This window comes from Phyllostomus discolor, chromosome 12 (genome assembly GCF_004126475.2).
Source record: "Phyllostomus discolor isolate MPI-MPIP mPhyDis1 chromosome 12, mPhyDis1.pri.v3, whole genome shotgun sequence".
Lineage (NCBI taxonomy): Eukaryota > Metazoa > Chordata > Mammalia > Chiroptera > Phyllostomidae > Phyllostomus > Phyllostomus discolor.
In genome coordinates, this window is record NC_040914.2 from 35,040,593 (window position 1) to 35,057,070 (window position 16,478).

The following is a 16,478-nucleotide window of genomic DNA, read 5'->3' on the forward strand; positions in this document are numbered from 1 at the left end:
TTAAGGCCGAAGAAAAGCTAACAACTTGTATCAGAAAGTGTGTTGCTTTTTCTTGGACAAAACGCCCAGCAATTCCCTCTGTCCCTGACAACTATCAGTTTACCCCTCCAAACACAGCACAACCTAAGCCGTTTTTCCATGCTGACTAATGTCAGATCCTGGGACCACAGGCAAGGAGCTGTGTGTCTTCGCCAACAAAAACAGAGAAGGCAAAGCGAACTCAGATTGCCTAGCATGACTAAAGAAAAAAAAGCGTCTGCAAGGACACTTGCTTCAAACGCCGCGTCTCCGTGTCAAGGTGACTCCGTCATCGCCTGCCACCCAGTCCGACAGGAGCAACGAACTATACGCCGCAGGTCTCCCGATTACCACCGCGGCCTGAATGGCCAACGTTTACACTAAAACACGGAGCCCCATGCTCTTGGCTTTCCACATCATTACTCATTTCATGAACTTGAGGCTTCTAAGCTGTGTGGGTCAACACGACCAGAGAACAGCTGGTCTTTGGGGGAACAGAGTCAGGGCAGGCACCCCTCCCCACCTCACACACAGCTGCAATCCCATCTGCGGACTCAGCAGAAGTGACTGGATGGGTCTTCTGGATCGGTGGGAAAACAGCCCAGCTGTGTAGCAAAACAGCTTTTTCCTGGGGCCCCCAAATGCCACCCATTTCTTAACTAGGGAGTCGGGACAAACGTACAGCGGGTATGCTCTAAAAACCAAGAAAAATGGTTAACCGGAGGGAACTCCAGTTCCTAAAAAAAAAACACGAAGGTCAAGAGGTGAAGGAACGCCAGAGGACAGGCTCGCCCGCATCCCGGGACTGGCTCGCAGCCAGGGCAACCCCGACGAACCGGTGTCGCGCTCTTACCTCGTAGGACCAGACGCACTGCACCCCCGCGAACCTGCGGACGCACCTGCCCACCTCGACGTCCTCGTGGGTGGTGTACATCTCCCGCAGGCATTCGCCGATGTGCGGGACCATCCTGCGGAGCACCTCGCGGCTCATGATCACGCCGGGCCCGCCCATGCAGAAGTTCTCCCCGGGCTCCAGGGCCAGCTTGCCCATCTCCTCCGTGGTGCCCAGGCCCGTCTGCCCGAGAAACAGGGGCTCGCTGCTGTTCAGGCTCCTCAGGAAATTCTCCAGCCGGTCCCCCTTGATGTACACGTCGTCGTCCGCCCTCATGAACCATTCGTACTTGTCCAGGTAGTGGTCGTGCATGTACTTGAGCATCATGAAGGACTTCTTCTGCGGCGGGTAGGAGTCGTCCACGCCCCGCAGCGGCACCACCGGGATGGGGATGGACGTGTCGGAGCCCTCGCTGGAGAAGAACTCCACTTTCCCGGGGATGGTCTTGGACCACGTTCTGGAACGGAAACAGACAGCAGTGAGAGGGCCGTGCGGGCCGAGCCCCTCGCTTCCAGGAACTCGCCCGAGCACTTCAAAGGCACCTGATAAGGAGCTGCTGGCGCGGCTCGCTTCCCCTGGACGGAAGGAAGCCCCCGCGCCACGGGATATCCCACAGCCCACGCTCGCTCTGAAAAGAACCCCAGCCCAGAAGAATGGCGAGGTGCTCCGGTGGTGCCAGGAGAAGCCAAGTTTCGGCTGCGGCTGAAAACCAAGTCGCCAGGCCGCCGAGGTCTAAATATTCACAGCCACGGCTCGCTCCCTAGCCACACACTCCTCCACTCTAGACAACAATAAAACAAACCATTCGTTCCACACACTTTCTTCGAACGCTCGCCTGGGGCCGAGTGTGTGCCAGGCCAGAGAGAGGGCATGGGACCCACGGGCCAATGGGAGGACAGACAGACACTCACTGAACAGCACATCCATCGCGGATGGATGTATGCTCTGTCGTCCACGGAGACCCGGCTCTGAAGGAAAGGCTCGCCACGCCCAGAGGCATGCAATCCACCAGCCCAAACTGGACCCACAGACCCAGAGGGTGGGGCAGGGCGGTGTCCTGCGGCAGGACGAAGCGGGAGGGGGGGGGGGCCAACTGCAGGGCCTGCCAGAGGCCCCGCCCCCGAGACAGGGGTCTTCCCGCTCTAAGGCAGAAGGGACAGGAAGGACTAGGTGTCTGCACCCCCAGGGCGGGGCTGCAGGCAGGAGGAGACCCAGGGGCAGGAGGAGAGTTCCCCGGGGGAGCTGCCCGCCCCACAGACAGAATAAACACTGCTGCTGGGTTAGAAGGCGACAGTCCTGCCGAGACGGGAGGCCGCCGGGTTCCGTTTCTCCTTCCTTCACACTGCACACGAAGAGCTGAAATGGTCCAGCTACAGGCGTGCATTTACAGAGACGACTTCTAGGAAAAGCATCTCATGGAGGATGAGTCAATCAGTAAATTTAGCCTCAGCGAGATCAGAAAAGCACAGCTCCCAGACAATGCTCTTATGACTGGATTTATTACGGTGACGAGTGACGTGCAAGGTCAAGGCCACACGTGTCTCTCAGGGGACGTCTGAGGAGAGGGTGTCTGAAAACATGCACCCCATCCCTGGGGAATGAATATGCAGTGGGGGGTGGGGAGGAGCAGGGGAGAGGTGACTTCCACTTTTTATTCTGTCTGTGTCTATAGTGAGTGCGACTGTTACAAGCTCACTACTTCCTGGAAGAACACTGAATTGTGATAAGACAGAAAACTTGAAGGTCACCGCTTTAACCGTTTTCTTAAGTGTCAAGTTCAGTGGCATCCAGAACATTCCCGTTATTGTGCAACCGTTGCTGTCATCCATTCTCCAGAAGTTCCTTCATCTTGCAAAACTGAATCTCTAAAGCATACATATGACTTTTGTAACTTTTAAAACGATCTACAATGAAGGAAGCTATCACTGGCTTTTAATTCTCCTCCTAACCCCAATACAAAGAATATAAAATGACTTTATACTTGTTGCATTCAAGCAGAGGGGGGAAATCCACCGGCCTGAACTTTCTGTCAAGCATGTGTCTCAAAGTGTCCAAGAATTGACTATATATATATCTCATTTTCCGTCAAATCTAGGGTGCCCATGGTAAGATGCACCACCGTTTTATGTACCAGTAGCAACTGCCAGTCACAACCACACAATGCCAGCATCTGAGACAGGCACCCAGAGCTCACAGATGTTAAAGTGTGAAAAACAAAAAACAAAAAAAAGTGTCTCAGAACGGATGCCATACAGTAGGTGTGATGTTTCCCCTCGACGCCGATGGGTTTTAACCGTGGCCGTATGTCACTTGTGGGGCATTGTAACAGAGAACCCGGCCCACACAGAGCCCCGTGGGACGGCAGACAATGGCGCAGCAGCAGGCTCTGCATTTTCACAGAGACTTTGCCCCTGGGAAAAAAGGGAGTGAGACCACCCCAGCAGGATGGGCAACTGATGGAAAGACAAACCAAGCCGTCCCACCCAGAGACAAGCCCATTCAACAGTGAGAATGAGTCCTTCCTCAGAGTGGCCGGAGGTGCCCTCTGAACACGGTTCACTAGTCCCTGAACCCAGACGCCCTTACCAAGTTATGCAAATCCAGAGGTTCAAACCTTTGTGTTCACTAAAGAACACAGGGGACACGGCCCAGGCCGTCCAGGGCATGCACATCAGAAAAGCCACCAAGTGCTGAAGGATGGCACTTGACGGAAGCAATGCATGCCCTCCCGTGGTCGCGGTGGTGGGGCTGCCGGCTGTGCCCGGGCCAGACCGTGGGGCTGGACGCAGGGGTGGTGGCCCAAACACAATGCTGATTTTTTGCTGTGTGTGTTTACAAACGCAGAGAATAATGCCGAACTTAAGGGTCTTACATTCTCCGGTCCTGGAGCCCGTCCCGGTGAGCAAAGCTCCCGAGAGGCGGCGCAGAACCCACAGAGCTCGCGGGCGGACTGACCCACCCACGGGAGCTCTCCCGGCCCCCCTGAGGGGACCCCACTGAGAAAGGGCAGCGGGTTCCTGGCCCAGAAGAAACAGACACCCCAGGCGGAACCCAGGAAACAAACACGGACGGCCCGGGCGTGAGTTCAGCATTCAATACATACGGATGAAAGTAAAAGCAGGAAAAAAAAAAAAATGAGAACGAACCACAACCTACCCAGAAAGGACGAGACACTAGACACAGTCTTGTGATGTGGTCACACGGGGAGGAAAAGGCAACTTCCCCGCCCCAGGAAGGCAGTGGTGACAAGAAGTGCTGAGGAGACAGCCGTCCCAGTTGAGGAGCCCCTGACCCTCTGCCCTTCGTGTACCAACGATTTCCGTGGGGCAGCCACAGCGCTTTGCAAACGTAAGCAATTCCAGTGCTCGGCATGTCGGAGAGGTCAGCAGACACCACCCCCCCCACCCTGCCCCACACGGGATCCGTGACCTAAAGACGGTGCGTGTGCATCTGTGCGCACACGCGGGCAGACGGCTTCCGTCTCTCCCTCCGAGACATTTCCAGGTGAGCGTCTCGTCCCCTTCCCATGAGCCACACGAACCTTTCCTGCCTTTCCCCCCGTGAAGAGGTAAATCCGCTTAATCACACCGCAAGCAGAAAACAGGTAAGATTCACAGGTGCGCTGGAGTTGAAATACACCACCATTCGTGGGACTCGTGAAATACGGTTTCATGATAAACCTGCATTACCTTACAATGGATTTTAAAAGGGCAGTCAACAAAGTCAACCTAACTTCAGGGTCCACCTGACTGCTTCTGAACTAACATGTGTGACTTATGAGACAGACCAAGTTCAAAGTGGCACTGAAGCAGCCGACCCCCAAAGCCACTAACGCACTACAGCACCGTGGCGTCATCTGGGGTCAGGGGCAGGCGAGACAACGCCGGCCTTGGAAGGAACGGCCCACCTCAGAGCCCATCACCCCGGTGTAGCAGTGCAGAGCACAAGTGCGGAATCGGGCGGCTGGTTCCACTTTGGGAAACGTACTCCGTGCCTCCCTTTCCTCCTCTGTACCCTGGGGACAGCCACGGTCCCTGCCTCACGGGGCTGCGAGGGGGACAGGCTGAGGAGTCACTGGGGCGTGCAGCGAGCGTCACAGAGGTGTGACTCGCCAGCAAACAAAATAACAGAGAGAAATAAAAAATGAAGGAGACAGGACAGGGTGGGCTGACCATGGACCGGCCGGTGTCCGGCGAAGGGGCGAGGAAAATGCCTCTTCTCACACTTCTGCCCCAACACCCGACCCTCCGGCTACATGTTAGAATCCTGTGTTACTGTCGACCTCAGCCAGTGTCAGGGCCAAAGCCGAACACCAGGATTCTTCACGTGAGAGCGAGGGTCAGAACTCACGTCCGCCTGGCCCTGCTCCCGTGTGCCCTGAAGGACAGAACAGAGGCACGGGGAGCACCCTGGGTGCTGGCACAGCTAAGGACGGACCTATGGCTTTAAATGACATCACCGTCCACGCAGAGAAACCAATTAATTTCAGAAGCAGGCGATCTGACCTCAAACCATCCTTAAAAACCTCCCTGCAGTTTTATGGTGAACTCCACCCAATTTTCTTTTCCTTTTTAGGGAACCCAGGGGGAAGAAAAAAAAAAAACCCTCCTGTTGCCCTTTTCTGTTCTTAAATGACTGGTGGTTTGAGGGAAATCTCTTAGGATGACGTTTTCAGGAATCCTCCCATCGGAAGAAATTAGGGTGTTTCCACGGAGGGTGCCTGCCATTGAGGGGGTTCCAGAGAGTTGGGGCGCTCTGAACGTCAAGTGTGACTCACCTGCCCCGGGGGGGAGAAGGGACGTGCGTGCAAGAAATGAGGGGAACCTGCAGGCCCTCCTGGGGCAGACACGGGCCAGCCCCCCCCGGTTTTCACAAGCAAACGCCACCCTCGTCATCCACGCACCGGTTGCCGGGGACAACGCGCCCTCCTGTCGCTGGAACCGCGGGACGCTGGCAAAGGCCCCTGCCAGAGAGCTCGGTTTCCGGCAGCCTGATAATCAGCCCCTGCCAGGGCACAGATAAGACGACTGAAACCTGAGCGTGCCAAGCAGCCTTCCGTGCGCCAGGCTTCTAAACGCTCTCCCGATACGGGGCGCAATCGCAGCGCGGCACTGTGGCTGGCGGGCGGCAGCCTCACCCAGGAAGGCCCTCACCGAGCGAACACCTGAGGACAGTCTCCATGCCCGCTCAGGGTCGTCGTCGGAAAAAACAGCACCGCGTGCATTTCCGACCACACGGGACCTGCGGCCTGACTGTTGGGACACGCTCGTCACACGCGGGTGAGTTTACAGGGCGGACGGCAGAGCCGACCTGGGGTGTGGATGACGAAGGGGACGAACGTTACACACAGAAAACGAAATAACATATCGCATGCAGCTCCGCCCCGAACTGTTCACGCTGGCTATTTTTGGATGAAGGACCGGGAAGCACTTCATTTTCTTCTTTGGGTTTTTCTACAGTCTCTACATTTTCTGCAACAGGTGTTTTCAGAGTCGGGGCGGGGGGGAGGGAATTGTATCGGGGGAAGGGAAAGCTTTTAAGCTAAAAAGCATCCGAAGAAGTAAAAAAAAAAAAAAAATAGGAGACTTTACTCGCATAATGAAAATACTGTTTACTCTATCCATGGACAAAAGCTAAAAGAAAAATGGGGTGAGACTGAATGCTTTCTTCCCCAACCTCCTAAGCTTTCGGTTATACTGATTTTCACAGGTGAAAAGCAGAGACTCCCTGTGACATGCCCAAATCACCGTGACACGTGCTGCCTGCTGGTCACATGGCACCTTTGAAGAAGCTTTGTAGGATGACGTCACCTCAGAACTTGGGGTCCACGGAGGGAGGGAGACCACAGCTTTACCCTGTAGAACTGACGGACGACAGGAATCACATGTAGACTATACTTATATTCTCCCTGGTACAGAAAAAACTTAAGACAGCTTAACATATACACATACGTGATGGGAAAAAGAAGCGAGAAAATGAGGCTGAAGAAAAGCTATAGTAGGAAAGCGGGAGCCAGGAGCCCAGGAGGCCCCTGCACCCGGGGGCGGGGCCAAGTCACGGTCGGGGCCACGCCCACAGCCAGCGCTGAGCCAATCCCCGCAGGAGTCGAACCTCCGCTCAGGGGCTGAGACCTGCTTGCCACCACATCACTCCCACACCTGTTCAGTCACCCCCACACCTGCTCACGGCGGCCAACTTCGGCCCCAGGTCTCCGCCGGGCGCTCGAGAGAAGCTCCCAGGCTGCGTCCCACTGCTCGGGATTCAGTGACTCTCTCCCAGACTCTAGACCCGAAGTCCCCCCCGTCAGGGGAGCGGGGCGCGATGGCCGGGAAAGCAGAGCAAATGCAGCGCGCGAGTCCTCGCACGAAGCACAGGCCCATGTCAGAGGCCGTCTCAGCTCCTCCTCCCAAAACTGCACACCCGGGTCTGGGCTGCCAGTCACAGCGACCATGAACTTGAACTGGAGCGGGCCCTTGGGAAACCCTGCCAAAGTCGGTCCTCTGAGGCTACGGATGGATGACTCGAAGCCTCGCCTGGAGCCCAAGAAACGTGCTCCGGAGGCAGGACGTCCCACATGCCACTCAGGCACCACTGCCTGCAGCCAGGGCGCTGCTCCGGCCGGCTCCTCCTCCTCTCCGCCAGCTTCCCTGGAACTGCAATTTCCTCTTTTCAAATCTCTCCCTGCCTCCCTCCCGGTGCAGGACCTCAGGATGCGAGCCATCTCAAATTCGTTTTGAAAACAGGCGAAAAGGTGGGAAAATGGTTTCGTAAAAGAGAAATCCAACTAGGCTCTTCCCTGTTACCTTATTTTCTCCCTCCACAAAGCTGTCGGCGGGTGGATTTCAGCTTCCCACCTGGACGGCGGCCTGGGCACCAGCCCGGCAGGCAGTCCCCAGGTACCCTGAGCTAAGAGCGGCCTGCCCTGGGAGTCCGGGGTCACGGCGAACAATGGGGCTACTCATCAGCTGCGACCACAAGTACACCCTCTCGGGAAGGCAAGAATTAAAATCTGGAGTCTGGGGACCGAAGGCAAACTCTGATCTCATGGTACGTTCCCGACGCTTCGAGTGGTGGAGAGCGACCTTGGACACTTTGAGTTTTGCTGCTGTGCTCACAGAAGTGTCAACAGGCCGTTAATTCTTAAATCATGCATGAGCAAAAGTCATTCCCAAATCTAATGCTAAGCAACAAACCCCCAAAAGCCAGTGTTGCCAAATGCCAACAATAAAACGACCCGGAATCCACCCTGGCCAGCTGCTTCGTGGGTCCACCTTCCTTCACCAAGGCAGTCCCCAGCCTCCGGCCCCCTTCTCGGGCCAGTCGCTGCCCTCCCCCAAGCAATTATCAGGTGGCCCGTGCTGTGCTGGGGGCATCGGACCCTCCACCGAATGACAATGCCCTGAGGTCTGTGAGGGACCCTCACCCACGTGTCACAGAGCAGGACACTGAGGCTCAGGGCCCAGTAAGCCGTTTGCCCACCGTCATAAAGGTAATAAATGTCGAAGCCAGCACTCACATGGGGCCTTGAGTCTAAAGCCTGCCCCCGGGCCGACCCTTTCTCCGTTTCCTTCCCCAGGCGATCACCTGCCTCTCTCTCTCTCTCCCTCTCTCCCTCCCCCTCTCTCTGTACTGCCTCCGCTGATAAGGCTGAGGAAACACTAATGTGGACCAGGAGAGCCACCTTACATCCACTTCAGCCACTGCCAGCCGCTCGGGGCCAGCCTGGCCGACAGCTGCCGGTCTCGGCCACCTCTCTGGAGTTGCGTCTCTACTTAGCTGACGGCCGGCCAGGAGGCTGGACTGGAGCGCCAGCCTGTGCAGCCCTCGTTCTGCGTCTGGCTCCCTTTGCTACTCTCCACACTCCAGGTCCCGCACCCCCGGTTGCCTGGTGCCGGGCTGGAAACAGACGGGAGCAAGTTTCACACCCGGTCAGCCTCCACACGTGGGGCTCCACTTGCAAAACGATCGTCTAAGAGGCGCTATTGTCTGCACTTTCAATAATGCCCAGGTTTCGGGTTTGTAAGCCCGGAGACGTTCCCTCGGAGGGAGCCGGCTATTTTGAACCATCCGCACACGCAGGTACTCACTCGGCTACGGAACAAACGCGGCAGAGATCCGCGCCTCCAAAGTGGCACCGAGTGAGAGCGATAAGATGGACGGCATCGTGACTTTTAAATCGTGACTCAACCTCTCTCCCGCCCTCTCCCATCCAGAAGCAGAGGCCACAGCGACACCGACAACAGGCTGGGGCGCGGGGCGCTCACTGGGATGCGGGGCGCTCACTGGGACGCACGGGAGGCGGGGCCTGCGTGCGAGATGCCGCCCGACTCTCCCCCATACCAGCGAGGAGTGGTGACGTTGCCGTCACTGCGGAAACCCTGATCACAGCAGCCACGTGCACGTGCCCACCCTGCGTTTCCGGACGGGACGCTGTCACTCACTGACACACAAAGGGCCCCGGCCCGGGCCCAGGGAGCCAGGGGTCCCAGTGCCATCTGCGCCCAGCAGCTGCCTGCGATTGAACTGCGCTCCCGAGAGCGGCCATCTCCTCCTCGCCCCCCACCGTTGTAGAAAAACTCCACGGAAACAGAGAAAAGTGCCAAGGAGACTCTTACACTGTTTCCTTCTCTGTGCCACACGAAGTTTACTGTTTGAGTTTAAACAGAGGGTTTCCTGCTGAACCTACAACTTTTAAAAAATGATTTTTAAAAGATTTTATTTATTTATTTTTAGAGAGGGAAGGGAGGGAGAAAGAGAGAGAGAGAGAAACATAAATGTGTGGTTGCTGGGGGTCGTAGCCTGCAACCCAGGCATGTGCCCTGACTGGGAATCGAACCTGCAACACTTTGGTTTGCAGCCCGAGCTCAATCCACTGAGCTACGCCAGCCAGCCAGGGCCCTGAGCCTACAATTTTACCACCGACTTAAAACATCCCCTGACCCCCTCTTCCGTTCAGTACTTCGGCCCCGCTGTGCTTTATGGCTGAGACGGCGATCAGGGCGAAATTGGTGAAATCAGTGAGAGTCCGTGGCTCTCACTGTAGGACACCGCAGGTCTTTAAATGTCTACTTCTCCGGAGGACAGCTTTACATTCCTTTGGGAAAATTCCCGGAGGGCATGCCTGAGCTCAGATCCCGGCCCCAGGGAGCCGCACTTTCTCATCGCTCCTGCTTCCCTTCCTGCTGGTTCCGCATTTCTGGGAACCTGTTGTCTCGGCCTCAAAAACTCCTGGCTCAGCTTTCAAGATGACTCAAGAGAAAGTGCGGGTAGCACTGTGGGTCAGACCTTTCTTGACCCCTTCTACCAAACAAACACCAGCGCGGGTCTTTCTTCTGCACCCCCAGAGTCACTAGCCCAGGCACCCCGTGCGCCCTTGGCACCCGATATTATCATTAGCTTCCTTCCCTGAATGATGAGCTTGCATAGAGATAGGGTCAGCCACTATCTTCAATAAACGGCAGCTTAGTGAACGGACGAGGAAAAGTAAGACCGCCGATGCGAAGAAAACGCAGTCACGTGTGATCTTCCATCGACGACCACGGGTATCTTTGGGCCGGCCCGACCGTGTCACGTAAAGCAAAACTCACTGTCGGGACCGCCTTCTCCACCAGCCTTAATTCACAATGTGAATGAAGTGGGTTGTGCGCCCCAAGTTCGCCCAACAGGCTGGCTGCTTGGATTACGGGAAGCTTTCGGCAGATTTTTACCGAAACTGAATTCTCTCCGAGGCAGCAACTACTGCTGCTCTACGGCAGCCTTTTGGGACCGACCAGGCTCCCCGAGGCCGAGAAAGAAGCAAAGGAACTCTCGAGATGTGCTCGAGAGGGCCGGTAAGAGGCACGGGCTGCCTTCCCCGAAAGCATTAGGAAGAGGCCATTAAACCGCTCTGGCATCTGGCGATAAGGCTCCCCTGTCTGAGGCTAGTGTTTCTCAAACTTTCTTCCCACAACTCCCTGCGGGCCGATGCCAATCTTTCGCGGTGCCCTTCCTCACTCCCGGGGCAAAGAAAGGGGAACCGGCCCCCCTCTTTCTTCTGAGAAAGCACAAAAAGGGCAAAACAGTACCCCATCTTCAGCCCAGGGCAGCTAAGAACCCAGACAAAATACAAGGTGTCGGGTTAGCGCTGCGCTCTGGGCATGAAAATGGACTAAAAAGCTAAGTATGTGTGCTTTTTTTTTTTTTGTTTTAAATCAAAGAATTAGAAGAAAAAAATCTAAATAGCATCCAAACTCTCGAGGCAAGAACAGGTACAGGGTAGCCAAGAAATGTCTGTGGCAGAAGGGTAACAAAGGGACACTTGTGTACCGGATGTGGAGACATTCTTCCACCTGCCACTGTTCCAGCGGGCGGCCCTGGCCTGGGGGGGGCCAGACGGGAGGGCCGGTGGGACGCACAGGAAGTCCACAGACTCAGCCAGGAGTTCCGAGAGCGAGGGAGAGGGCGTCTGCCCTGGGAGGGAAGTGGCGGCTTCTTCACCAGATGCTGCGGAGGCAAGGCTGGGGAACACGGGAGGGTCAGGTGTTTCTACCCTTTCTAGCGTTAGGGGAAAAAAAAAACGGTACTTTAAAAAAAAGTTTCTCCTGGGCATTAAGTTTCTGAGCTTAGAAAACAACAACACACACATACAAAACCCCTCTAAAATCAGAAAGGAAAACACGGAACTACAGGAAGATTTAACTTCTGTGTATCAAACAATATAATAAAAAAAGAACAAGGGAAATACGGGCAAAAAACACGAACTGCAGCAGAATAAATTACCGTGGAGGAACCACGGCACCGTATAGAGCGGTGCTGCCGTTTGTACCTAGAGCACAGACACTCTGCAGATGCGTCGACACAAACCACTGTATTGATTTGTGGAGCTCCCGCTACCCAGCACCTTCGAGGCATCTTCGTTGAGGATGGCTTCAGGGCTCCGCCGCGCACCACTTCAGAAGCCCATCTCCTCCCAACTTCCTTTTAAGCACATTACGTGGATGGCGCTCAGGGCACACCCACATGTGAGTCTGAAAGCTTTCTTGAAGCTCATCCCGTGCAAAACCATCTCTCTGTTGACTCACCCCCTTGCACTAAATCTGTTCGCCCTCTCATCTTCTCCGTCTCCATAAATGACACGCCCACCCACCCTGCTTTTAAGGTCAAGTCCTAGAAGTCACAGCTAATTCCTCTTTGCTTCCTCCTCGGGAGCACTGCTCCCACTCCATCCGGCATATACCCACGAACCAACCACTGCTCTCTCCGCTGCTCCCACACTAGCCCCAGCCACCCTGACCTCCACCTGGATGGACCCCCTAACGCTTCCTTGCTTCCCCCCACACACTAGGCACAAGGAACTTTTCAGAACCTGATGCAAGAGCCTCCCTTTCCTGCCTTGATACGCGGCGGGCTTTCTAATTCACTCAGAATAGGATTCCACTTGCCCTGGCTGGTGTGGCCCAGTGGATTGGGTGCTGGCCTGAGAACCAAAGGGTCACCAGTTCGATTCCCACTCACGGCACATGCCTGGGTCGCAGGCCAGGTCCCCAGCAGGGGGCGCATGAGAGGCAACCACACACTGATATTTCTCTCCCTCCCTTCCCCTTTCTCTAATAGTAAATAAAATCTTAAAAAAATAAAAATAAAAAGACTCCATGAGACAAAACACCGCCAGGCCTCCGTCCTCCTCCTCCCTGCCTTCTAATTTACCAGTGCCTCCCACTGACTCGCATGTCAGTGACATTCACGGCCAGTTCCTCCTCATCAGGTCTCAGCCCCACCCCATTCTCTGAGGTCTTCCCCAACCGCCGAAAAGAGGGCACCACCCGGCCCTGCCCTCACCCTGTTCTATTTTCTCCACAGTGCCCATCACTGACCAGCAGCAACCCTCTTTTTAGCGTCTGTGCCTCCCACCCGAATAGCAGCTTCTGCGTGACGACAAGCACCCCCCTGGTCGACGTCCCCAACACTCAAGAGTCTGGATTCGGGGGAACCCTGCACATCCCCGCTGAGCACGGGCACAAATGCTGCAGGTGGGTATCGGAACATGCTGGCCAATCAGGATCATGCCTCTGGCTTGAACAGCCACCTGCTCAGGCCTGTGAAAGAAGTCAGCCCTGGGTGGGCTCTGATCTGCTACACTTTGAGCTCTGTCTTTGCCTGTTTTTAAAAAGTCACTTTCTCACTTGTTCTCTGCGGTCGCTGCATTGCTACCTCTCGGGGGCCCCTCTCCCTACCTCAAGCATGTGGTGGGTCTGAAAAGTAAAAGTCCCTAGTGAGGGGGCTGTCCCGTCATCAAATACAGCAGCTCGGTGCAGACGGGCTTATCTCCTCGAATGTTTCAAAAGTTATTTTAAGTTCCTCCGCGAGTGATCTCAGTCACTGGTCCCTAGGCCTCCCTGCTGACATTTGCAATACCCCAGCGTGAAAGCACACCGCCGAGCCGGTATCCAGCTGGAGGTGTACCTTGTGCTAGAAGATTCAAACTGCCTTTTATACCGGAATGGGCATGCGATGTCCAACTGAAGGGCTGAGTGTGGACTTCTGGCCCTGGCTGCAAAGCACAGCAAAGTCATAATCATAAGTTACACCCTATAACCTCCATCCCAACTCAGGCCTGCCTTAGAAGTTCCTTAGGGCTAAAATCATCGTGTGCCATCTCCTTGCAGCCAGTCTAAACACAGGGTGGACAGCTGAGAAGCAGAGGACCTTACCAGGCGGGGTAGGTAACTGTGACTTCTTAAAATCTGAGAGATTTAAAAAAAACAAAGGTATGTGGGAGAGCTCACAGGATGACTATATAGGATACACTGTTTCCCCCCTAAGGGTTTTCCTGTATCAAAAGTACACTTAAAAAATAACAAGAAAAGCAGAGTTGTCACAAAGAAGGAAGATAGGATACAATGTTTCCTGGTAAGGGCTTCCCTTTATCAGAAAGGCAGCTGTCACAAAGGAAGAGGAAACAAAGTGTAAATTGCCTTTTCACTTTCTCCCAACTGCCCCAAAGGCAACAAACAATGGGATAAAATATACATCTCAAAGAGATGAGGTTGGAGACTTGGCCAGAGGCCAAGAGAGGTCAAGCATGGGCTTTGGGACTAGACCATCCCCAATGTAAAACACTAGTTTCGGTCTGCTCTGCACTTTCTGAGTATTGCTGGTACAACAGAACCCTGCTGGCTGGTGTACACTGATTTTGTATCCATGAAAATGTGTTTGGCTGGGGGTGGGGGCAAGGAGTGACACCATCTACTACTGGAACAAACTGCTTTCATCACTGTTCTCAATGTTGTACATTCACAGGGTCTGTCACCAAAGTGCAGTCGTGTGGGCTTACTTTTAAAACCACGCTGCAAAGAATTTAGGTTAGCTCATCCTCAATCTCTGATGTGGATATTTCTCTTGTGAAAAAACAAAACACAATTTGCATAAATTCTGGGTAATTCACAGTAGATATAGTGTGTGGGGGAGGGGAGGGGGGCCCTGACCTGGCAGGTTGTCAAACTGCAAATTTAGTCTAAATTGACACTACTGGCATTCTAAGCTTTCCAGTCTCTCAGGACCCTTCCGGGCAGAACCTGAGCTCTGAATTCAGACAAGATCCTACTGGAAACTCACAGGACTTGAGGCCCCGAAAGGGCAGACATTGCTCTGGCTCTTTTATCCTTTTTCAATCCTCTATGGGGATCCATGGACGCTTTTCCCCTCACAACCTCTCGTGCCTGGACATTCACAGCAGGGCTAGACTGAAAAGCTGAAGTCACAAAGGCATTGGTTGGAAGTGAAGAGCGACCAGCCAGCAGCTTGGCCCTGCTCAGCACTCAGTGCTGGAAAAGTTCGTTCCCAGATGACCTCCCAGCACCGGCCTGTTCCTCGGCATTTCAGTCCTTCGCACACGGGAGGTTTCCTTGAAATCCCTTCGCGAACTCGTACCCCTCTCCTATCTCAAACGCAGGCCGACACAGAGCTGCCGTTCCCAAATCAGCTGCCTCCGGAAGGCGACTTTGGCTAATCCCTTTGCTAATCCTGAACATGATTCCAGCCACTTTCATGACTCATCTGGCCAACTAGGGCCCAGACGCTGGATAACATCACCACGAGGGGCGAGTTAACAGATCCACCACGGGGCCAGGGGCTGCTTTTCCCAAAGGCTCTCCTTCCATTTACCGAACAGACTGGTGGGCTCCGTGCGCGCTGAGCACCCCCTTCCATTAACAGGAGTGCCGCCAACAGTGAAATCCACACGCAGGCCATTGGAAGGGGTCTCGCCAGGTTAATTCACACGGGGCTCTAGTTCTACAAGGGCACACGGGAGGATTTCGGAGAATCGAATGACCACCACCTCTGTCACAGGTAAGAGTTTTTCTAACACCCTCACGAGGTAGACGCGCCCAGTCAGGCCTGTCTAACAAAGGAGGCGGTTTGGCTCTGAAAAGCTGAAGTGCCTTTCCCAGAGTCAGGGTGAAGATCACACCCAGAGGGGACACCCTGGTCCATCTGACCCCAAAGCCCATGCTCTCGGGCGAGGTGCTCAACATCCTGCCTTTGACCTCTGCTGGCAAAGCTTGGCATCGCCCGAGGGGTGAATATCCCGGCAGCCTGGGCTCTGGGAGTCAGGCAAGGGCACGAGCTCAGCCTCAGGAGGATCTGCAGGGCCGCCCGCCACAATGCTGAATGCAGGAGGAGGTGCCCGCGGACTGGGGGCTCACCTGTAGACGGCCACGGCCCGGGTCTGCAGGTACTTCTGGGCGGTCATCACTCCCACGAAGAGAAAGTTCTTGTCGCGCGGGCCGCCATCCGGGGCCGTGCCGTGCGGCCAGAGCTGCGCCCCGCGCGCATCGCCCCGCGCCCCGCCGGCCTGGGAAGCCGCCGCCGCCTGCCCGGGCCGGCAGCCCTCGGGGCTGGCACGGCGCCGCGGGCCCGCTCGTTTCAGCTCGGAGGCGCGGGGCAGGACGAGCCGCGACGCCAGCACGAAGCCCAGCACGAGCCCAAGCAGCACGCTGAGCCAGGCGCGCCGGCCGCGCGCGGCCATATCCGCGCCGCTCCGCCCGCCGGGCCGCCGCCGCTGCCGCAGGCTCCGCGCGCCCTCAGCTTGCTGCCCCCGCCCGCGGAGGCCAGCCAGCCCTAGCGCCGCGAGGCTCGGCCCCGGCAGCGCCGCGGCCGCCGCGGGCCCGCCGCGCCCATCGCGGCTCCCGAGCCGCCCGCAGGCCCCGCGCCGGCGCTTTGTTCCGCACGCCCCCCGCCGCGGCCTGCGCCTTTAAGAGGGGACCATGTCCGGCGCGCGCCGGCCGCGGCTCCGGCGCAAGGCGGCAGCGGCGGAGGCGGCTCCTCCCGCTCGCGCGCGGGGGCGCGGGGCCAGCGCAACGGTGACTGCAGTGGCAGCCGAGTCCGCGCCGCTGTCCCGCTCCGTCCGCGTCCCCCGGCCGGCTCGGCTGCGATCGCGCGGCGCCCGTCCCCGTGCTCTTCGTGCCCGGCGCCGCCGCTGCAGCTGCACATCCTCCGGCTTAGCTCGCCATTGCAACAGGAGCCCCTCACGTCACGCACGGCGCGTTTAAGAAGCGGCCGGGCGGAGAGGCGTCGTGGCCCCTCTCGG

The 16,478-nt window shown here is 56.3% G+C and overlaps 1 protein-coding gene across 1 annotated transcript in view; it reads right to left on the reverse strand.

The window, feature by feature from the left end:
- Positions 1–15,965, reverse strand: part of CHSY1 (chondroitin sulfate synthase 1) — a 46,382-nt gene extending 30,417 nt beyond the window's left edge. The window contains exons 1-2 of the mRNA XM_036012952.1: positions 15,595–15,965; positions 872–1,367 (exon numbers count right to left, since the gene is read on the reverse strand). Coding sequence (XP_035868845.1) covers positions 872–1,367; positions 15,595–15,917 — 819 coding nt within the window. The 5' untranslated portion in view covers positions 15,918–15,965. The remainder of the gene's footprint in view (positions 1–871; positions 1,368–15,594) is intronic.
- Positions 15,966–16,478: the final 513 nt, after the last annotated feature.